This window comes from Syngnathoides biaculeatus, chromosome 12 (genome assembly GCF_019802595.1).
Source record: "Syngnathoides biaculeatus isolate LvHL_M chromosome 12, ASM1980259v1, whole genome shotgun sequence".
NCBI lineage: Eukaryota > Metazoa > Chordata > Actinopteri > Syngnathiformes > Syngnathidae > Syngnathoides > Syngnathoides biaculeatus.
Genome location: NC_084651.1, coordinates 20,297,582 through 20,322,181, shown reverse-complemented (window position 1 = coordinate 20,322,181; position 24,600 = coordinate 20,297,582). Strand labels below are relative to the sequence as shown.

The 24,600-nt window shown below is 39.8% G+C and overlaps 1 protein-coding gene and 1 long non-coding RNA gene across 2 annotated transcripts in view; one reads left to right on the top strand and one right to left on the bottom strand.

The window, feature by feature from the left end:
- The window catches only part of sptlc3 (serine palmitoyltransferase, long chain base subunit 3), a 32,799-nt gene extending 32,209 nt beyond the window's left edge, over positions 1–590 (bottom strand). The window contains 1 exon segment of the mRNA XM_061837243.1: positions 148–590. Coding sequence (XP_061693227.1) covers positions 148–258 — 111 coding nt within the window. The 5' untranslated portion in view covers positions 259–590.
- On the top strand, positions 150–23,463 carry LOC133509839 (uncharacterized). The gene is made up of 4 exons (XR_009797451.1): positions 150–289; positions 1,065–1,139; positions 1,289–1,532; positions 19,954–23,463. It is a non-coding gene; the product is annotated as an uncharacterized LOC133509839 (long non-coding RNA).
- Positions 23,464–24,600: the final 1,137 nt, after the last annotated feature.

Genomic DNA, 24,600 nt, shown 5'->3' with positions numbered 1-24,600 from the left:
CTATAAGGCACCAACAGTGGCGAAGGTTAGGTGAGGGTTTGAAGACGTCACAGGAGGTGGGGGGCAACGCATGAAAGGTTGTGTCGTGTACGTGCACGTGCACATAAGACGTGGCGGCATCGAAAAACGTTTCTTTTGCGTCCATACCTGGATGGCGTTGTGATAGTTGTGCCCCTCTTTGAATCTCAGTCCGTTCTGTTCCGGGTGGCTCAAAGTTTCCATGCGGAGCCGGTCGTGCCAAACTCCCCCCTGCACCATGGCGACTGTGTCGGCTGTCAACTTTCAGCAGGTAACAAGGTGACTGAATGACTTCCTCCTTGTGCCGCGTCATTGTCAACCTCCCATTATATTCTTATTGGTGTTGGGCTTCCACTGGCACAACAATAGTACTGTAATAACTTCTCTGCTATCGTGCAATGCTGTGGACTAAATAAATAAATCAATAAAACATACATCAACACGATCTGAATTCATATACGTCACTGAACAGTCAACGGCCACAATCCAATGAGACCTGTTTTGTAGGAGCGCCTCAAAGCAAAACTGTTCCACAATATTAAAGAAAGTAAAGTAAATATTATAAATAGTAAAATAAAAATTCCCGACTATGACGTGGTCCCTATGTATTGCTGCATATATGTTCATGTTTAAAAAAAAAAAAGTGATTCAATGGTGCAGGTGTGCGTTCCCTGACTTAAAATGAACTCGTATCCCCTTTTTTCATTGCACTGTATTTTACTAAAGAAAACATTCAACATAATTGAAAAGAACATATACAATAATGGAGGGATGGAAACAATTTGTGCATCATGATTACATGCTTAAAATGTCTTTTGAGTCTGGTCTGCTCCTTAGCCACCAGGTGACAGTAGTATGCATGAATACAATTAGTGAGAGTGCAGTAAAAAAAAAAAAAAAACATCTATTTTAAAAGTGTTTCTATCACCTGATAGTAGAATATTATTAAAATTATCTTGTGAAAATCCTGGGGTTAGTGGTTTAAACTCCAAGTTCAGCTTTATGGAATTTACAAGTTCTCCCTGTGTTTTTGTCAATTTTCTCAGGCTTCCCCCGCATTCCAAAAACATGTATTGGGTTAACTGAAGACTCTAAATTTGAAGTTTTCCATAGGGAGGAATGTGAGTATTAATGGCTGTTTCTATGTGCCTTACAATGGACTTTTCTGACGGCGATCTTAAGCTCCGCCCCCTTGGCCATGTTCCACAAGCTTTAAAAATGGCGATTGAACAGAACATGTTTGAAGTCTATTCTCTATCGCGCATTCCAGATACTATTGGGGTATGTTTTTTGCCAAATGCGTCAGACATGTCCAAGAGAGATCTACAAAGAAGTCTCAACTATTTGACGCAAGGATATGTACACGGAATTGAGATTTTGGACGGAGCAGGACGCAATGTCAGAGTTACAGCAAAACGTTGGAGATCGATGCAAAAACGTTTGACGCCTCACAAACTTCATATTGAAATCCAACAGGATAAAATACTGGAATCGTACTGCGCATGTAAAGCAGGGTGAGTACTTTTTACTTGGAAAGAACACGAGTAATATCACTGTAGTCTTTATAAGTGAGTGGGTGTATTCATTTGACTTGGCTCGTAATTGAACCCAGTGCTCTGTCTTAAAAGTCCGATGTAATACAAATGTGCAAATAGACATTTCTCTTGGATGACATAACGCATTTAGTATCACTAACCCGACCCTTCAGCATTAAAACATTACACGCTTCATTCAGTAGGTCAGTGATACACTAACAAAGTAAAAGTTGTTCTCCTGCAGTGTACAAAGCACCGATGATAATGAAATCAAACTCAGAGAAGATACTTCTCCCTCACTTACCTTCGAACATGCAGCCTTGTGTTTGTTGATATTGTCCACGTTCAGTTGTACGTGCGCTCTTCCGCAAGCCTTAATCCATTGTAGACCCTTCCTCATCTGTGTTGTAGGCTTCGGAAAATGAATCAACCGCGCACCACCTTAGAATTGCACATTCCCTAAGCACATTTGAGGACCATTTTGTTCGTAACATTAACTTTTCCAAGCGCAGGCTACTGACAACCAGCATTGCTTGTGGGACAATACGGCGAGAGGGGCGTGTCAAGCCAGGGGTTAAGACAATGCGGCTATCCGATTGGCTATTATTGTGACTGACAGGTTGGAAAGGTCCATTAGCTGGCAATCAGTCCATCATATATCCTGCCTCTCGCCCAGCATGTGCTGGCATAGGCTCCATTTTACCCATGCCTCCAATGAGGATCAGTGCTATAGAAAATAGATGGGTGGGCTCTTCTGTAACATGTCCATATATCTTGTATGTATTCACAGAAATATTTAACCCACTGAATTGTGCAAAATATGTATAATGGCATCCATCCATCCATTTTCTTTGCCACTTATCCTCACGAGGGTCGTGCGGAGTGCTGGAGCCAATCCCAGCTGCCAATGGGCAGTAGGTGGGGTAGACCCTGAACTGGTTGCCAGCCAATCGCAGGGCACATAGAGACAAACAGCCACACACACAATCACACCTCGGGGCAGTTTAGAGTGTTCAATTAATGTTGCATGTTTTTGAGATGCGGGAGGAAAACGGAGTGCTATGAGAAAACTCACGCAGGCACGGGGAGAAGATCCAAACTCCACACAGGCGATGCCGGGATTGAATCCGGGTCCTCAGAATTGTGAGGCCAACGCTTTACCAGCTGATCCACCGTGCAGCCCGTTATATAATGGCAAATGTAATTAAAAATACTAATATATGTAATAAGTGTGGAAAACAGAGGTTACTTTAATTTAAGAAAATCTTCAGATTTATAATAAGAGTACTTATTATTCAGTTTCTTTGTTTTACAGCACTTCTGGAAAATCAAAATGTGAACTGTTTTTGTAGTGACACGCTAGCCATCTACAAATACAACAATAACTTTAAAAATGATTGATAATTGAGACTCAAGACTACCAATCATTCCTTTGCTCTGTACTTCATAACATAATAACTGTCGTCTCACTTCTTACTTGAAGACATTATTGTTTTTCGGTAGACAGCTATGTACTGGCATCCAGTTCAGGGTGTACACCGCCTCCTGCCCGAAGATAGCTGGGATAGGCTCCAGCGCTCCCATGAGTCCCTTGTGAGGATAAGTAGGGCCAGAAAATGGATGACAATGGACAAAGGAACTCTTTTGTCCTGGTAATCAAAGGCCCTTAAAAGCTTACCGATAATCATTCACTTCAACTTCCAGAAAATCGTTTTACTCGCCAACATTTGAGCGAGAGTATCGTCGATTATCCTTTCCTTCTCACTGATGCTGCACATTTGACTCAGCCTTGCTGCAACACGCAGTAAGGGACATTTTACCATTTGTCTAATATCTTTGAAATGGGATCATTTATTACTTGAGGTACATGACTATCCTTCCCAAATTTAAATCAGTCCCCACGTTCCCTGTCTGGAAATGTTCTCTTCACTCCGATTAAATTGCTTCTGAGACGGCATTGGCTAATGTTATGACTGCTCTGTGGCATGACGCACACAAAATCTGCTGTCATTCACGGATCAGGCCGAGAGCTCCCTTGTGAGGGAGGGTGCCGGTTGGAGGTGGGGCGCAGCCTGACACATGAATGAAGACAGTATAGGACAGCTGTAAGATCAGTGGAATTTTCGATTAAAGAGAAAAACAGAAGAAAAGATACAGTGTTGTCAAACGTTCCTGCTGGGTGGAATCCAGATGTTGGTTAGTGAGAGAGACTGCACTGCATTTAAGGTGTCTGATTCTCTCACATCCTTCTACCTCATCTTGATGCTTTGAACGGAAATGTTGCTTGAACTTCTACAGGATTGCAAGGAATTTCTTTTTCTGTTTGCCATTATAGGCCTCATGAGGCCAAAGTGAGGCAGTGGCACAGATTTTGCCATCTAGATTATATACAATACTTCTCATTTTAGGCCTGTAAAATCATCAGGTAAATGGTTCTAAGCAAGCCTCAGTGCAAAACTTGTCGACACTGTCAATAAAAACAGAATGTGATCATCTTTGTAAAGTCAACGTCTTGTTTTAGGTCAGACTGAAAACCTCCTACTTACTGACCAAAAATATTGACTCATTGCTGGAGACCTGCCAGTTCTTTCATGGCATTGCCAAGATCTCCTCGAGGAAGGCACACAACCACAAAAACTGCTCACTTTGTGATTTGTTTCACTTGCTTCATTTTGTACACATAATATTCTGTTGGGTGTGTCAAGTTAACATGTATATTTAAAGAAAAAAAGGATCAATTTCTCTTCATGTGTTAAATAACATTTATCAACTGTATTTATGCCTAAATGTGTTCCTAGTAAATTGTGTTGTGTTCAAAACCTAACCAAAAATCATATAATCATCCATCTGTTGTAAATTAAACCAAAAGCTTTCAGGAAAGAAAACACCCCCTGCATGTAAAGTACCATTCAAAGAACCTTTCATTTCATGTTTCTCAGCATAAAATAATATTGGACTTCATTTTCCCGCTTGAAATCTATCCTGGATGTTATTGATTGATGTTTTAATTTCCTTACAGGATTGATGGTTTTATTCCCAACGCCTCAGTTCCCCTTCCCTGTATTTACCATAATATTATTAAATGCACATGCCCCCTTTTTTTCAAGATAAGATGGTGATATTACTTAAAAGTCACCATGAAAGAGATTCCCTACCTTGAGTACAAATCAATGGTGAAACTATTAGGTGTGTGTGTGTGGGGGGGGGGATCCACACAGTGCTCAGTGGGGCATCTCAGTCAATACCACTTTAATGTTAATATCATGTAAAATTGGCTGTTTTGCTAATCCTTGTTTCATGTTCTTGAATTTCATCGCCTATTTGTGGATTCTGTCCACCTATCGGGAGTCTCTGAAACAGCACCCCTCCCCAAAATCGCCGTACATTTTACTACAGAATTAGCAAGTGCGTGCACAGGCCCAAGCTTGTGGTATTTGGTGTTCACAGCCTGACCAATGCTGGATGCTAGATGTTTATAGGTGTCATGCTGTGCTGTTGGAGACTATTCGTAATGCAGAGCTATATTTAAACTTCCCCTGGGGTGCCATTAAATCAAGTAATTTCTTCGTCGGGCCCGGCTGACCTCATTTTAATATTCACATCATACAGCATTAGAGGCAAAAAAAAAAAACATCAAAAAGAGGAATATTCAATTTTGTATCTGTGCACATCTCCCATTTACATTTAATCCCCTTTCCAGACATGCTGATTATATAATCCTAAACAGAATAAGACAAGGTTGCTTGGATTTGGATTGTAATGTGGCAGCAATGGGATTTTATGTGTTGTGTGATGACTGTGTTGCTTATTTTGTAAGCTGCAAAAAGGGAGACTTTCAAGTGATCTTGGCCAATTGTAGCCTATTAATACAGTACCACCATTTTTAAAATATAAAATGTTGATTCCTTACCTGATTTAACACATTTTTTTGATATATCTACACCTGTTTTTACTTTTTCTTTTCTACCAATTACAGAGGCTGGGTGTGGCATGTTGTTGGGTATACCCTGCTCTACTTCTGCTTTTCTCCCTCGGATATTGTTCTCCTAAACCTGAATCCTTTTGTCATTCTTCTTTAGAAAGCACACATTATATAAATTGCAAGTTTATTAGTGCTGTCATCGAAGGTGATTGATCCTGACTTCCTGGTTTCATCAATCATGAATATCTTGTGCAAAAGTCATCGTCAAAGTGCAAAGTCTTACGTCATTCCATCTTGGCAGAACTATGCAATGAAAGAGACCACTTCTGTGATTTTCAAAATTTGCTCAAAAGTGCCCCCCCCACTTCCTCCAGCCATCAAGGACTTGTTCTCCTGACAAATCTATTGGCCTTATGACATCAACTCTCTGCAAGGCTCCAGACTCCCAGTGAGACTTTCCCTGGCTGTAATTACCAATTTCTATCTACTCGGATCGCGTGTCCCAAGCAGCTCCAGTGAGACTCCACATTAATTCTTCACACCAGAATGTCATAAATCAGCCATAGGGACAGTGGTTGGATGTTCAGGTGTGAGTGAGACAGTGCCTCCTAGAGGTGAAGTCCTGCGGGGTGGTTGATGTATAGACCAACCTGGACGGATTTTAATGGATGGTCTCCCCCACCCCTCACCGGGCCAATCTCAAGTCACTGTCATACCAGGCAAGTGTGTCAAGGAGGATTGATAGTGGGCTGCCGTGTTCAGGATCGGGTGGAAAAAAATATTGTCTCGTGGATACAAGGCTGATGAGAATCACTGTGGCACATGCTGCCATTTTCTCCATAAACCAGTGTGTTTATAGGACCAGAGCTGTCAGGAAAAGGGATGCTGCATGTGAAGAAACACGTTAGTGACAACTCGTCTGTGCCTTCGTGTGTGCGATACAGCAAGCATATTTTTTACATTATATATTCCATCCATTCATTTTTTTTGCAGGGAGTTCTTGCCTATCCCATCTGAATTTGGGCAAAAGGCAGACTACACCCTGAACTGGTCGCCAGTCAATCATAGGGCACATAGAGACAGTGTAGTTCACATTCACTTTAGCATTACCACGACATGGGAACTAGAACCAAGCTGCCAGTACAGAAGTCAGGCAAATGAACCACAGCAACATCAGTAACAATATTATGTTCATTCAAAGATATGGTTAAAAGAGACAATGCATTGTAGTGTAAAAAAAAAGACATCGGCCAAAACATCTAAATTCAAAAGCATGTTTAGTATCATTGAAACCCTTCATTTTAATATAACATGTATTTCAAGTATACGCTATACAAAATAATTTGTTCGCATGCTGGGAGGAATTTCTCCCTTGCTTCAATTTAAAGCACTGTGTTTAAAAAAAACAACACAATCACACATTTGAATTGAAAATAGGATAATCACACTGTAGAATAATTTTCCATTTGGCACAATTTGCAGAAAATATCAATCAATGACAAAGTATCTATAGTGAAAGTCATTACACTGAACCATTCACAACCAAAAACAACATGTCAGTCCATACAAAAAAGCGGAACTGATAGTTCTTTGAGCTCGTTTACCATGCCATCAAATTGCATTAGTATAGCAACTGAAAGTGAAATAAAAAGAGTGACGGCGTCAGATAGCTGGAGGGCTGTTTTTTTTTTTCTTTTTAAGTCATCTTTGTTGAGCACAGTTATTATGAGAGTATCAATCCACATTATGCTGCACTCAGGCTCTGCTCATTTACAATGCATAGCTCGTTCTGAAACTGTAATATCACAGTTACTGTACTCGCAAGTCACATTCAATATTTGTTATTCTTCCTACTTCTGCTGGAGCAGAATTTTAATAAGTTTTATTTTGGAATGCAAAGGCTCTGAGTTGTTGTCAATGTACTGCAAGTTTTATCTTGGTTTGGTCAAATGTGACAGCATGGCAATCGTGGGTTTTATTTTCTAGAGACTTGCTGCAAATGTAGCTGGTAGTTAAATCTGTGAGTTGAAGCACTACAAAGTAATTATTATGAAATGTGGAAAGCACTTTCTCTGCAAAAAGAGATCTGCAAGGGTACAGTAATGACCGATCACCAAAGCTCAGTGTTTCCCTTCAAAGCACAGATGGTCTGATGTATTTTTTTATTAAACATGAGGCATGAAATAAAATTATTCTAAAATTTGCCTCTATGCCTACAGCATGCTTCAGTCTAACTTTGGAAGTGTTCTCGAGAAGACTTAATACAGGAAATGGACAGATGGAAGAGAGGAAGTTAATGTTTCATGTTCACCTGTGGAACTGATTTGGCGATCAATATAGCAAATTTAGTTCAGTATTTCTCAAATGTCTTGGCTTCACTTTTGATCTAAAACTGCAGTTGAGGTACTGACTATGTTTACATCTTCTAGAATCTGTTCCATTCCCACAAACACACACACACTATTGCTCTTGTTGATCACATTACTCATAGTGGATGTGTTCACGAAAAAAAAAAATCACACTATTGACTGTTATTTTTCAGGCTGGAGCGCTAAAAGCATTTCAATGTTTAATGTACCATTTTGTGCTGACTTAAGGTCCTGCAGTGGAGTTGCTCATGGCTATCAAACAAGGCTGCACGCAGGGTGCTGATCGCTAAGAATGTACGTTGCCATAAAAATGCCCAAAACAGCATTTTGAACAACAAACTAATGCAAACAATCATAACATTGATTTGTCCATTTGAAAATTTACCCGCATATCAGTGGTAGATGCTTGCTTGAAATACACTCGTCTTCGTTGTAATTGTAAATTGATGATGCAAAAACCCTCTATGCTTAATGAGACCGGTCCAGATTTAACAGGAATCAGACATGCTCATGATGGTGGTTCGGCTGTGACAACGGTAGCAACAGGCATCTGAGTCAATATGGAGGCCACTGTGTGCATTTGTGGTGTGTGTATGGGGTGAAGAAAAGGTGAGTAAGTGATGGGCATGTGTGAACGGTCCTCCAGTAGCAAATGTTGAGGGGGGAGGGGCGGGTGGGGGCACAGAAGTGAGCCGCTAATTGGGGCGAGATGTAAAAGTCCCTGTCACTCATGATCATCTTAATGTGCTAGGAGACAAAAAGCAAGCCGAAGCACAGCGTGGTGAGATTGACGAGGCTCTCCAATAGTCAGATTCTAGTTAACATTTCATGACAAACTATTTTTTATTTCATTATAACCTTGATTTACTCCATGATTTGTGTTTTAACTGTGGACGATTCGTATGACTATCTTGCAATGTGATTTAGTACATTAAAGTTTTCTAAGATTATAGAAAGCATGGTTTGCTCTTGCAGCAATGATACTTTTAATGAGTTATGTTATTCAATTCTTAATTTGGTCATTCTTTTTAACTGTAGATGAGGAATTTCCTTTTATAATTTGTATATTTGGTATTTCAGAAAGGATACACAGAATGTGATATGATTTATTTTTGTGATAGTAAAAAAATAAGAAAAAGACTGTAATTATGAACCAGATTAGATCAGTCTACATTCTCTGTTTTGATGGTTTATGACTATTTTATTAATTATTTCATTCCTGTCTGAAAAGGTATTAGGATTGATGAAAGAATCAGACAGATAATCCTGAAGTTAATATTTTCCCAAAGACTTCTTTTTTTTATTTTTAGGATATGTCCACTGAATTGTGAGTCGTGTGACCTCCCGGTGACACTTGGTGAGAGTTGATCTCAGACTAGATTGACAGGCAATAAGAGATGACAGATGATTGGCTTTCCATCATTCTCATTCACATTCACGTCTATGAGTAATTACAGTTCCCAGTCAACCTAATTGGTATGTTTTAAGCCAGTGGCAGCAGGGAGGGCACTGTAACCAGCTGACAAGCAGATTGATGTGTGGTCACGTTATTAACCGTTGGGGAATGGCACCCAATTTATACAATCCCATGGATGTAAACACATATTTGCAGTTAGTGTCGGTAAATGGGGTGGGGGGCATGAAGTGAAATAAACATTAACATTGTAAAGGAATAATTCTTTGTTTGTTTGTAGTTCATGCAATGTATGCTATGTTTTGTATTCTGTTTAAAGTAAGGCGTGTGGGATGTAGTAGGCAATTAAAGCAATTCTCATGTAAAGACTGACAGAATATAAACAAGCACGTGAACATAAAGACAAAAACAAACAAAGCATACTTAACATCCCCAAGCACAGTATCAACCTACTTGGATTTCGCTATCCTTCTAGTACTTCAAACAAGCAAATAAAAGCTGCAGCCGCTGAACAAACTCGTTGTGTACTCAGCGCATACTCAAAAGCCTGACTAATGTTTATTGAATCTTTGATTCACAACCACGATGCCGTGTCAACCTAGTGTGCAGTGGGAGATATATCTTTTTTAATTAAATTCAAAAATTGTCTTTGTTGTGTGGCATGGTGCCAGAATGGGTAGCATATTTGCTTCACAGTTCTGAGAACCCGCGTTCAAATCTGGCCTCACTTGTGTGGTGTTTGTGTGTTTTCCCCGTAGCTGCGTGGGTTTTCTTCTGGTACTATGGTTACCTCCCACAGTCCAAAAAGATGCATGCTAGGTTAACTGAAGACTTTAAATTGCCTATTGCTGATATAGATGCACTGTATATAACAATGTCATTTAGAAATATACATTATATAATTGATGTCTCTAAATTCAGTGTGATTAGTTGGTTGTCTCCTTTTTTCCCTGCAATAGTCTGGGAACCATTTCAGGGCGTATCCTGCCTCTCACACTGAGCCATCTGAGACAGGCGCCAGCACGGCCGCTATGTGGAGTTGTGTGCATTTTCTCTTTGTGCCTGCGTGGGTTTTCTCCGGGCCATCCGGTTTCCTCACAAAAAAATCTAAAATTGCGCTTAGGTGTGATTGTGAGTCTGAATGGTTGTTTGTCTTTATGTGCCCTGTGATTGGCTCGCAACCAATTCCTCCTGCCCGAAGATAGCTGGGATTGGCTCCAACAGTCCTGCGACCCTTGTGAGGATACGTGGCTCAGAATTGAAAATGGAAGGATGAATTGACATTACAGCAAAGTTAGAGTATGTTTGTATTTGTAGAAACATATCGGTGGTAGTCTTTCAAGCTACTGAAAGCTTAACGGTGTCAATAATTAAGGCACATTTAAATAGTCCTTGTGTTCATAAATAATAATATACCAGTCTAACAATATAAATTTAACTGCTTAATAATACACATTTAAAATGGAATAAAACGCATCTTTATACTGTTTTGTAATTGTATGCAACATCAGGATTTCACCTTGAATGTTTTACTGAAGATGACAGCCAGGCCATTATGAGGTGACTGCCTACTAAGCCACATTTCCTTCTTGTGTTAGTGGTCTCTTACTCTCATATTACAGTACAGTAGATGGAAAGATGGCAGTTATACCTGCGGGGTGTTAGTGTGCAAGACAGAGAGGTTTATTGCTGAGATTTGAGGCTGGACTCCAGAGGCCTCTCAAGTGTTAATTGAGGTGTAATGTGATTTGTTTTGCAGGCACTTCATGCAGCCACTCCCAGTACATTGAATCATATCCCCTGTGATTACTCTCAAATGGCCTTTATGTCTCTGTGACTTAAACAAACTTAACTGTAAAGGATGAAATGATAAGGTTAATGCACAATGCAATAGAAATAACCACTGAAATAGTCTGTTTTTACTGCAACGGCTCAGTGCACTTTAGAGAAGTGGACTTGAATAACTATAAAATCCACATGCAAGGGCAAAAAGCAAATGTGGTGAAATATCTTTTTCAGGTAGCTGTTAATTTACTTATTTTTCTCCGTGTTTACATTATTTGACATAGGTGCATTTACATGAAAGAATGAATGGATAAATAAAGGAAATTTGCTTTCTTTCTCCTTTTGTTTCTTTTGCTCAAACCCTTTGTTTTCATTTGTGCAGAAAATGTTAAGTCCAGTTATTGTTTGCAGATATGCATGGTATGCAGTTTGTGTCTGTGTTGTCAATACGCATCAATGACTTTTTCCAATTCCTAAGAAAGGACCACATAAGCGCCAAAGGTACAACAATTATTAATCGCTTGGAAATGTTCATTTATGTGAGGTGCGGCACCTGCACAAAGTCGTCATTCTTGAATGACCTTTCAGCTTTTGTCCCATTGCACTGCAGTTCATGAATGTTTAACGTTAAAGCTGGCTGTTTTGGGTGTGTCCATCTGATGTTGCTGCTTGACAAAAACAAAGTTGAGGTAAAAACAGGATGCTACAAACCAAGGACAGAAGATGAATGTGTTATGATTAAATCCTTCTCTGAAGCACCGAAAACAATTCAATTTCAGGTAAGGCAATTGAGAACAGTCTCTTATTTACAATCCCAACCTGGTGGCAATCAACTGCTCAGTGTCTTGCCCAAAGACACTTTGACAGTGGACAGTTGGAACCGGGATTCAAACAGCCGACCCTTCAGTCTGTAGACGATGGCTCTACCAACTGAGCAACAGTTGTGCCAAATATAAACTAGAAAGCAACTGAAATCAATCTTAATCCATACAAACAGCCACTCTCTTCACAATGGATTGGGTGCTTTAACAAGCCATAACTTTCAAACCTGTGGGGAGGGCCCCGAAAAAAAAAAAAGAAAAAAAAATCCATCCATTCAACCATTTTATTGGTATATCGCTTATCTTGTTTAGTACCTTTGCCACCTGACCCTAGGGGGTAAACAGACTACACTATGAACTGGTCACTAGCCATAAAAACCTCAACAAACTCACTGAAAACACGCACAAAAAAAGTATTGTTTCATTTGACAGCATAGCCCAAATAACTATGACAATAACTTTCCATTTAATGAAGATGATAAAACTAAAGAATTGGGAGAAATGAAATCTATAAATATGATTTCTACTTTGAGACTATTGGGAGTGTGTATTGGTGCTTGTTTGACAGCCAGGCAGTTATGCAAAGTGCAGTTACCTGACATAAACTCATTGTATCCACACAGGGAAACATCAGCTTCTCGATGGCAGCTTTAAAGTCAAGTCACAAACAACAACACATCAAAGTCTTAGTCTTCTGTTTGTAGGGTAAAAACAATCAGGCTTATATCTGTCTGCCAGCATTCCACAGCTACACCGGCTTGATGAGGAGGCAGCACAATGGCAATAACTGTGTCACTGATAAAGTGCGAGGGTGACACAGATATAGAGAGCGTCGAGCTCCCTTTCAGTAGACATAAAGTACTGGCAAACTGAGACACCAGCAATGCACTGAATTTTACTGAGTGGCACCATGCAAAGTTCATACATCAAAAAGTTAACATCTCAAAAGAGGAACTAGCACACCAGTTCAGATGAGTCAGCAGAATTAACTGGGCCAAGAGGAGGTGGAGAGAATATAAATTCAGCAAAAAGTTGACTCCTATAAATCAGAACATACAACAAAAACTGTTCTTGTATTTCAAGAATAACCCCGCCACTGTTTTTTTCTTTTTTTTTACATCTGTCATTTTACATTTAAATAATAGTATGAGGCTAAACCAAGTCATGTTCAACATTTATAACACCAATCTATGTATTTTTAGGGTTGCAGGTGAGCTGGAGCCCATCACAGCTGACTTTGGGCAAAAAGTCCACCCCGGACTGCTCAATTTCTTGAACATAATTAATTGACAATGAACTGAAGTCAAATCAGACCGACACAATCTCAGTAAAGAGGTAATTGGCTCATCGTTGTTATGCGTAACAGTAGGACAAATCCATCCCAAACCAAACTATGAAAACCTTCTTGGCCTTGCTAACATGATGATATTCACAAAATCAAATACAATCTTCTTTATTTCTAGTTTGTTTGATACAATGTCTTCAAATAACCATCATTTCAATGACACCACTTAAAAAAGTAACTTGAGGTGTGCCTTTAAATTTCCATTGGTTTTAGGCTGTGACAGGCACTGAGGAGGAAAATGGAGGCTTTTCTGCCTGTGCTGGGGCAGTCATGCAGAGAACTGATCTCATTGATAATACATCAGCAGAGGAAATCCATCAGGACCACATGCATTTAATGCATGAAGTAGACATTTATACAGAAAAGTGAGTGTGGCTTCTTTCTCTGAACCTGTGACTGAACTAAGTGGGGACTGTCCTCTCCAGGGTGTCCTCCAGTCCAGTAGCTCGCTTCGCGTCCTGTCCCAATCCAGACAAAAGAATGAATCTTTCACACTGTTTTGTGACCTCTTCCTCTCTTTTTATCTCCAGCTACTTGTAGAGTGTCGCCGTGAACACCCATGAGCCCAGTATGGAATGATTAATGATTATCAAGTGTGCTTATAAGGAGAGAAAGTTGTGGTATTTCTCTGTTCTTTGTTGTGTGTGTGACCTTTGAAAATATCACAGATTAAATCTTCAATTATTTATGAAGGGGAGTGTGGGGATGAGAGGTTTCCACATGGCATTCTTATTTAAAAAGACAGATTTTTTTTCCCTTTAGTTTTTTTAATGTTCGAGTGTGTCATTTGCCCTTTTCGCCTACTATATTGTGGGACATTCCCCTACATGTTCTGCAAATCGTTTCATGGTAACCTTCAGATAATCTACCCTTGTATAGTAAACTTGAAACATTCTGGATTTTGTTGTTTTTGTGATAACCAAACTGCAAGATGTAAAAATCAATCAAATAAGAAAGGAGCATAAGTATGATATCGACCAGTCCCCATGAGAATAATTTTAGCAGTGTTTGATATGCAAGTAGTCTTTTTCATCTGAGCCTTCCGAAATGTCATCAGGGGACTCTTGGGAGGCTGAACGTCTCAATTAAAGCATGTTAACATGCATCATTCCATTCATCCCATAAGATGAAAAGGCATCATTTAAACTGATCTACGGCGTCAGTGAGAATACACGAGTGCTGCAGGCTAATAATGCAATACCCCAGAGACTGGAGTATCTTAAAAATGTAGATACAGTAGGAATTTGAGATCTTGTGTAATGAAACCAAATATGATCAGAGATTGAGGAATTGTGTTTACTGTGAAATACTTTTATTTATATTCCTGTACTTATTCTGGCACCATGACTGTTGCTAATGTATTAGAATTTCAAAATACGAACAAGTCTAGACTTATTCCCCAACTGGACGACACAAAACATGTCTCATTTTAAGGTGTGACAAGGATATCGGCGTGAAGGGTAAATTGCCTTCCAATGGAGAAATACCCAATTATCCATTTTAACAATACATGGAGAAATCACTTTAGATCTCGATGGGCCTGGTGACCAGAGATGGGTGTAGTTGCCAAATATTGAACTCACGTAACAGTACTGTTACTTTAGAATAATATGACCCTAACCCTCACGAAATTCTTACTTGAGTGAGAGGAAGGAAGTGAAAAAAAAATACTCAAGTAACTCGTGAGTAACGTTTGATAATTAAAAAAAAAAAAAAAATCAGACCGTGAATGTCAAATAAAATAAAAATAACTAAATAAAATATGAATGTGCAAATTCAGATTGTCTATCTATCTATCTATCTATCTATCTATCTATCTATCTATCTATCTATCTATCTATCTATCTATCTATCTATCTATCTATCTATCTATCTATCTATCTATCTATCTATCTATCTATCTATCTATCTATCTATCATATATTGCTGAACAACATCACTTAAACTAAAACAATGAAATCTTTATAAAATAAAATCACTGTAAAATAACAGATTAAGGCAAATTTACTTCCAAGAAATGTTCCTGTATTGTTTATAAAGAGCACAAACTGTAGGCTCACCAGACAGATTGCAAAGTTCGGAACAAGGCTGCTAAGGATTTAAAAAGTCTACATACTGCCGTTCAAATCCCAGGTTTTTGAGTTGTGAAATAATTTTGACCAACATAAATCATTTTAAAACCTTTTTCACCACTAATGTGACCTTGAATTTGGACCACTGAACACATTTAGATATGTATCTTTTTGAGAGGGGAAGAGAAAATAAACAACAGAAACAAACCTGAATGTGGTTGACTTGGACTTGCTGCCTTTGTGGTCAGTTCACCACTGAGAAAGAGCTGTTCTCTTTTAATTGGTATTTTACCCAGTTAAAGTTGAAATAGAAAGGAATTAAAATAAATCTGGTTGCGCAAGGATGCACTTTCTTTTATGAGTGTCATGTGGCTGTGTTCAGAAATTAAAGATCACATTCATGCTCAATGGGTGTCCACACACACACCTGCCACGATTTCAATATGAAAGTGGAAAACTACAAGAGATGCTTAGGTCCTTACAAAAACACTATTTTTTTAATCGACTAAAATGACTGAATGAAGCTGTTTGCTAACCACACTTATTGATGAATTGTGAGTGAGTGAGTGAGTGAGTGAGTGAGTGAAAGAGAGAGAGAGAGAGAGAGAGAGAGAAATAAGATGCATGGTTTACAGTTACCTCTGACCATACAGCATTGCTGATGTTGTCATATTCACAACCAAACAACAGCAAAAACTGCTCAACTTACTTCAGGGTGTTTTCTTTATTCAAAAGTAGGCTGATATATTCACATTTGGGCAATGGCAAACTCCGCTGCATGTTAAAACTGTTGTTTAATGTAAACATGAGTGGCGTGTGACTGTCACAACTCATTATGATATGATGTCATGTGTGGACATGTAACTTTCGTATGTCGTGTGATTGCTGAACTTGACTCAAACATCGCTGTAGTTGTATTTAGGGACCAATTTACATTCCCTCTCTGAAAATGTACAGAATTTCCCATTTTGTTGCCTTAAAACCTGTGATTGCACGTGCATAACTGTTTTCCGCAATATAAAAACTATTAACCGTGATGCATGAAATGCATGAAACAGTAAGAGGTGCTTCAAACTCTGGAGGCTAATGTAGGACAGTTGCACTGTAATTCAACAACATCCTCCAACATGAATGTGAATGCCAATGCAAGATTCTAAAGATTAAAAGAATTACTTGGAATTTAGCCCCCCACCTCCCTCCTCCCACCAAAAAGATTGCATTTAAGTCTTTCGATGACCCAGTTTTGTGACATCCATCCAGTAGATTATTTGCTCTGGAGTCATCTCAATATAGTGTTTTTAAATTGAGTATTCAGTGTGTGTACGCCTGCATGCAAAGGATTGTATACACGCGCACACACAGGTGAGCGGAAAACATTTTTCCTTGTCGAGATATAACTTCTTTCCTCATTGGTATTGGTTGGAGTACATTCTTGGATCTCATAAAAAAAAAAAAAAAAAAAAAACACTGACCTAGATATAATTAACCCCCTCCAACCTGAAGGAAATGATATTTAATAGTGCCCCAGCATCTTTCAATTTGCCCTGCATGTCAGCGTGGAGCTGCTCCTCATGTTAAAGTCAAGTTTCTCATTGAAAGAGACATCATGGTCTGCGTTCAGCATGTCAGACTGGCAGCACAGTCTGCAAGCCCTCACAGGAAATGTAGCAGACAGGTGAAGGGAATAATAAGCTCGTCTTGGGGCTGGCAGGTTTAGTCACGGGAGCTGGATACATTCTGAAGCCTCTGTTATTGTTCAATTTTGTTTCACTTACTGAGAACTGTTACTGCCCTTAACCATTACTGGAGTTTCCCTTCTCTTATGAAGATGCAAAAGAGGACACAAGTTTTCTGTCCTTCGTGCTTAGAATAGAGAGAATACGAGCGTAATTAGAGTGTACTTTTAACAGCTGAATGAGTATGCACATCACATAATGCATGAAAGAATATTCACTAGAGCATAAGATCACACTTTTAATGTATTAATTGAATTTACTTTAGGTTTACTTGTTAATGCACATTGGATTATTTGTATGTTTGAATCATTTTCTTCAAATATACAAATTGTTGTTGCCAGGGAAAAATAGCAAAACAGTGGGATTTTTAAAAATTACATTACTTGAATTGTACATGTATGTTTCTGGAAGTACAAAACAATATAATAACACTTTTACATTTCACGAAACAAATTAACAAAAGCCGAAACACTTTAGAATTTCAGAAATTATGTGAACAGAAGCACAAATAATTTTACAAAAGATGAAACAAATTCCAACTGAGACAACCCTGAAAGGGAATGTCCCATTTCACAGACTTCTTCGTCTTTTCCTTTCGATTTGTCCCTTTAGGGGTCGCCACAGCGTGTCATCTTTTTCCATCTAAGCCTATCTCATGCATCTTCCTCTCTAACACCCACTGTCCTCATGTCGCCCCTCACAACATCCATCAACCTCTTCTTTAGACATTCTCAGAAATCCCATGGCCTTTCTTGACGTGATCCACTCCGCTTCAACGCGATTGGCTCCTGTAATGAGAAAGCGTAGGCTACGCAGATACAAAGAAATGTCCATCCCAAATGATAATAATAATAAAAAATAATTTTATTATGGTTAGGTGTTGGAGTAGAGTATGGGTTCAGGCAGTTTAGGATGAGTTAAGGTTAGGAATATGGTGGTTAAGGCTGGCGTATACCCAGCATCGTCGATGAACCCGACTGAACTATGGTCCAGTGTGCATGGTTTGGCAACTCCTTCCTTTATCAGCTCATCGGTCGGCCGCTGATTTTGAAGCGATTCAAAATTATAATCTCCGTTGCATGGCGTCTTCACGTCCCAGTTTACATTCAATGAAATTGCACAGAAGCTTTCCCCTGTGGCGAAAATACATTTTCAGGTTTGTGAGCCGTGGTGCCGCGTAGCCTCAGCTCAAGCCATATAAATAGTACGTAAAGCATCGAATGTTTAACATCAATACTAAACGAGATTCCTAATGTATGATGTGCGCGTCAATGAAAAGGTAAAGCTTGTGACCAGAATGCATGCAAGGTAGAACCCTCACTTGGTGCATTCACAAATGAATGGAGATATCTACTTCTAGCAGGACATGTAGTTTAAATTAAGAATGGGGGGGGAAAAAAAGTATTTACACAGTATACTGATGTCAACCCATTCTTATAGTTTCTGCAAATACATTGCAGATATCTTGTACACATGTAAGTGACAGTGGCTCTTGTGCTCGGCAATGTTGCAACTGCTGAAAAGATTGTATTGCAAAGAAATAAACGTTTTGAACAAAACAAGATCTAATCTTTTAAACCTTAAAGCTAGCGCTTGTCTCATTTGTGCAAAATAATGGCCTTGGTGCTTGCAATGGAAAAATACAGCTCAATAAAATGGACGTGCAATTGACTATGATGATGTCTCCATTACATTTGTTTGTGACTGCGCTCATCTTGCTGCCCATTCACATTTACACAAGGTAGAAAGCTATACATTCATTGACATCTTGAAGACTATCCACAAACCAAAAATAAACCATTCTGAGAGGAAGAAACATTACCTTAAACATGCTTGGTACTCATGTATGAATCTCACTGCATGCACAATAAACATGCTTGGTACTCATGTATGAATCTCACTGCATGCACAATTCAATCATCTGTTGCTCACAGCCTCAGAATACATTATAAAGTGGACATAACATAAACAAGGGAAAGTTCTTCAAAGGTACCTAATGAGGAGGTGTATGATGAAAGGAACAGATGTATAAAAATATCATCAGGGTATAATAATTCATTCATCCATCCATTTTCCAAGATGCTTAACATCATAAGGGTCGCATGCATGCTGGAGCCTGTACCAGCTAACTTTGAGTGAAAGGTGGGCTCAACACTGAACTGGTCACAGGGCACATATCGAAAGTCTAATCCTTTGGATTTCAAGCTGCATCTAAACATGTTGGCTCTGATGATGATAAAATCCACTTTGTCTTAAAGTTTGAATCACCCATGTTGTGTGCAATCGCAAGTAAAAACTGAACATTTTTAGAGGCTCTCCAATTGTATTTCTTCCAAGAACTGAAGCACTTGTTGCATTAATCTTAGATCCATACGATTATTTTGTTGATGATAAGAACATTTTTGTACGACAAAAAAGACAGCAGTCCGCTGCAAGTGGTGTTTCCCTGTTTGCCGCAGAAGTGCTGATCTGTCAATTTGCTCAACCTCCCGGTGGGAGGTGTTATCTGAGGGAAGTGAAGGGTGTACACTGGAGAAAGTGAAAGGAGAGAGATAAGTGAGGGCAAAAAAATAACTTCACATTGGGAAAACAGAGGATTCAGCTCTCATAGAGAAAACTTGACTAATGCAATACCTATTTCCCAATGGTAGGTCTAACACTGTACGTTGATTATCTGATTAGGTTATTATGTATAATGGCCCAATAAAATCATCATGTGATCTATTAACAAAGCCATTAAACCAGTCGTTTTAAACAAAGCAAACCCTTTTAATGTAAGCATGCAAGCATGCACCCTCTTGGGGCTATTTTATGATGAAGCTAAAGATAAAGACCAGAGGACAGAATCTTTTGGGCTTTGTTTATAAGGTTTCTGTATCCTAGCCTGTCAAGAATGAAATGACAGTACTATAACTATTTTTCTCATTCCTCTTCAGAATGTCAACACTACTGAGGATCTGACTGCCACAGAGTCCTACCCAGAGGCTTGGAGATTACATGTGCTACTTCCACGTTAAAGCCTCTAAACCTTCGCCTCCACAGAGCTGATCTGACTGCACAATCATTCCCCTTATGCTCATCTCTAGTCCACTGGCCATGTGGCCTCTGCTCTCCCAGGATGTCCGCTTACTTCCACTTCAGCAGAGATTTGCAGTGCACAGCGAAGGTCAGAACATGAGTAAATTTGTCAGCTTGTCTCCATGTATGCTGGATAACCTAGGTATTGACCCACTGCCTTCACCACCAGCTGGAAAACTGACAGCCAATCAGCGTTTGCCACGCCTGCAGTGCTTCCTGTTCTGACCCCCCATTGCTTGCGGATACGTTTCGCTGAACAGAGAATGTCCGCATTTGGTGGACGATTTTTGTGAAAAATAATTAGAAACAAACCAAACAAAAATAGCATGATGTACAATGTTCAAGCCTATGCACTTGAGCCCGAATACACACATCCAGCACTTGACATGTTATAGAGGGGGCGTGGCACTAACGACAAACAATAACAGTCCCATTATATGGACTACGGAGATTGGATGCTTTTCTGAGGAGTCTGTTTCGATGTAGAGATTATACACCAAGCGAGGCCCAAGTTTTTTTTTTTTTTTTTACCCCAAGCAGCAAGCCTCTCTCAAGCGAACAGCAGCAGCGGTGTTGGGGGTAGGGGAGCATGCGCGGATCGCTATAAATAGTAACCGGGAAATGTTGTGTTCTGAAAGCTAGCAAAGCGAGTTGATGCTCCGTGTTATTACAATACCAACCATTGAGCAAATAAAATAAAAATAACAATGTACAATGTAAAATGTTCAAGCGTTTGAACCAGAACACACACAAGGGGAATTCGATGTGTTGAGAGGAACGTGGCGCTGACGACGAACAATAACAGTCCCATGAAATGGACCGTGAAGATTTGATGCTTTTCTGAGGAGTTGGTTAAGATGTATAGAATATATAGCAGGTGGCCAGACTTTTTTTTTTAACACCAAATTGTACTTTTCAAGCAGCGAAGCTTGTCGCTACCCATCAAAGGCGGGGGTGGCAGGTGGGGTATTGCACGTGTGGATCACCGTAAATAGTAACCACGAAGTGTTACACGTATGTATCCATCCACCCATTTTCTTGGCTGCATGATGGTCGAAGGTGTGCTGGAGCCTATCCCAGCTGTCAACGGGCAGGAGGCAAGTTTACACACACGCAGACATGGAGAGAACATGCAAACCCCACACACGGAAGTCCAGATTGAACAGCTGCGCCTTAAAGGAGGAGTCCTAACCTCAATTTAACAAAAAACCTTCGTTCCCAACCAGAATTAAGATTACTGTCGAAATTGTATTGAAATTTCTTCCCAAGAGTGTAAGATGATTGAGAGACACTCTAGAACCACGTTCCCCAACTATCAGTCCCCAGACTGCTCCTGGTACTGGTTTAGTACCAGACCACAGAGAGATATTTTGCTTATCATATCATCAAGTGCAGGGCTCCCATTAATTACAGAAATTACATTCGCCGTAATGTGAGTTATATTGTATTTATTTGTTTCTGTGTCGGTCTGTCAAGATATTGCTTTACGCGAAACGTATCCATGATGCCCAAAAAAATTGTGTGGAGCACTGCTCCAGACACTGTCAGATTAATATACCACTATGTTTGTCCCATACCATCCATCCATTTCCAGAGCTGCCTCTCCTCAGAAGCGTTGTGAGCACACTGCCGCTTATCCCAGCTATTTTCGGGCAGGAGATGGGGTACACCCTGAACTGTTGCCACCCAATGGGAGGAGACACATAAGCAACCAGTCACACTCAATTTAGAGTTAGCACTTTTATATTGTACTGTATGTCTTTTATCTAAATGGGATTGTTATCATTCAGATATACTGTAGCATCACAACTATGCTTTGCACTCCTACATGTCTAATCAAACTTCTCTGCATCAACAACAGAGACACGCGCACAAACACACTTGGGCTGTCCACACACAGAAGAGCTACAATTTCAAGGTGGAAATGAAGGCGCTGGAGGCAAGAGTGATGCGCAGGGAGGGCCGCGCACATTCAATCACCCCCTGGCAGCTCTTCAACTTCACCTATCATCATTGCATCATATCCCAAAATTTGCACTGAAGTACACCTCAACTCTAACATACTGCTGACACATCAAAGGGCCGCAGCACTTTCACAGCACTAGTTGGATCCTCATAGCCACAATCTGCAGCTCCCATGACATGCACAGGGGGGAGGACAGGCATGACTAAAGCCTCGAGCAGACGTATTAAAAAATGGATTCTCCATTTCCCACTTCGATGAGTGGGAGTAAATTGGGCAGCCTTTGGGCAGAGCTGCTGCTTCATGGAATAGTTAAGCTTGAAGGTTAAGGAGAGATGATCTGGATCACGGACTGGGCACGACTGGCTAGACGAGATGAACCAAAGTGGAGCTCTTTTCTTCCCCATACAAAAAAGTAGGAAGCCCAACTTAATTCTCAGTTGAATAAATCAATGGCAGTAGCATGGCAGTCTTGACACTATTCTGAGTTTGTTTCGGATGGAGGCAATAGATCCAGCATACAGATTTCCTGTTGAGATTTTCACCAGGGTGTAGAAGATACACCTATATTTGCAAGAGCAGCATTAAAGGGAAAATTAAAATGAAAAAAGAGTACTCATCTATTGCTTCAGGGCTTGCCTTTTGTATATTCCTCAACAATATCGTTTCCTGTCTGTTCGCCTTCACCATCGGACAAACTGGTTAGAGTTCTGAATTCAATTCTGTCCATGGAATTTTTTTTTTTTCCAGAGGGCTCCCTAATTAAGAATTTAATTATGGCTGAGAGCGAAACACAGCCAACAAATCTCCCTCATGTTTTAAACATCTTTGGGCTCCTCATCTCTTTCCCACTCCGTCTGTACAAGCTGGTTCTCAGGAAGTTTTGAGGTGAACGGAAGGTAAGACATGCACAAAGATGGTAATCACAAAGGCCTACACAAGAGAATTCTCGAGTGTGCATAAACTGCATTCATGATCAAAGAGAGCGAAGAGCCTAAAAAAAGATATTGAACACAATCTGTTATTGCAATTAGAGGCAAGACTGCACAAATACACCAAAATAAATAAGATAATAATAAAAATGAATGATATTAGTGAATGTAAATGCAATAACTTCAGCACTGATTGAAATTGTACTTTTAGCCCAACTTTTTGGGTCAATGTTCCCTCGACGGTTATTACGATGCCTTGTCGGGTGTAGCGAATCCAGTATTTTCCTCCTCCCTGCTCTTAGCCACCTCTATCTTGTCTTCATCTTACATGTCTTCTCATATTGTCTCAGAAGGGCAACCTTCCAGAAGCTATTTGTCACAAGTGGGTATTTCACAGTACCATAGGCTCCAAGTGTGTTTGCTGGGAATTGGGTGCTCGGAGCAAGGTGTGATTGGAAAGCTGTAGAAAGATGAGTGGGTCGTGATCAAGGGGAGTAATTGTTGCTGTTGGGTTCTGTGGTCAAATAATCTCCCTTACCAATCAATAAAAGTAGTAAAGCCGTCCTCATGTATTCCATGATCCAAGTTCTTACATTGAAGTGATGGGGCTGGGTTTGTATTTTAATGTACTGGTACTTCTTTTTACTTCTTTAGGGCAAGATACGTAAGCTTGAAACCAATATTGGAACAGCTGGCCGTCATGAGTGAAATCATCAAATCACCCATCTTTGCTGCTATAATATAACTTTCAAAGTTTGTGTGTCATAAGGATTTTGTCTACTCATCCAGAAGAGCACTTATGAGGTCAGACGTCACTTACGTTTGACAAGTCACTATATCTATTGAAGTTCCTCATTAAATTATTTGAGGAGGTTGATTTTAAGTTTTTCCAAGCAAAATGTATGGATATTACTTTGTGAAATCAGCACAACAATGTCATTGGAATGGAAAAAGGTCAACTGTTCCTCCAAAGTCAGATGCATGGACGTGGGGAGTAGGACTTAGAATTCAGAAACACTGACTCCAAGTCCGAGTTAGAGTGTATGTTGAGCTCCGTGATGTTGGCACACAATTTTTAGTTGATATAGAAACATTCAGCTGCCTTGTGTTTTCCCTTGAACGATAACAATAATGGATTGGTGCATCTATTTCCTTGTTTTACATCCAGCCAACCACATCAATGAATCACACCAGCCAATAAAGCAACCTCTAACCAACCACACACACCTCGTCGCTTGGTGGGAATCAATCCCACACTGACTGCTTGAAAGTTAGGTTAGTATACAAGTACACAATCAGTGATAAAAGACACACTTGCCATCTGTGCTGTATAGTACAGTGAAAACTGGGATTCACATCTCTGAAGTGCCAGAAAACATTAAATGCCAAATTAAAAATTGAACATTCCCACATCCTGTGGAAGATTTTGGCCGAGTTGGAGTGACGATTGCAGGTCATCATTGCCCCGTGAACATCTCATCCCACACTGACCACACTGATCTAATTTTAAGAATTTTAATGCACGACAACCTACCACACATGATCATGTACAGAGACAGTGGTTGCCAGTTAAGGACCTAGTAAACATTTTAATAGGGTGGGTGGGGGGT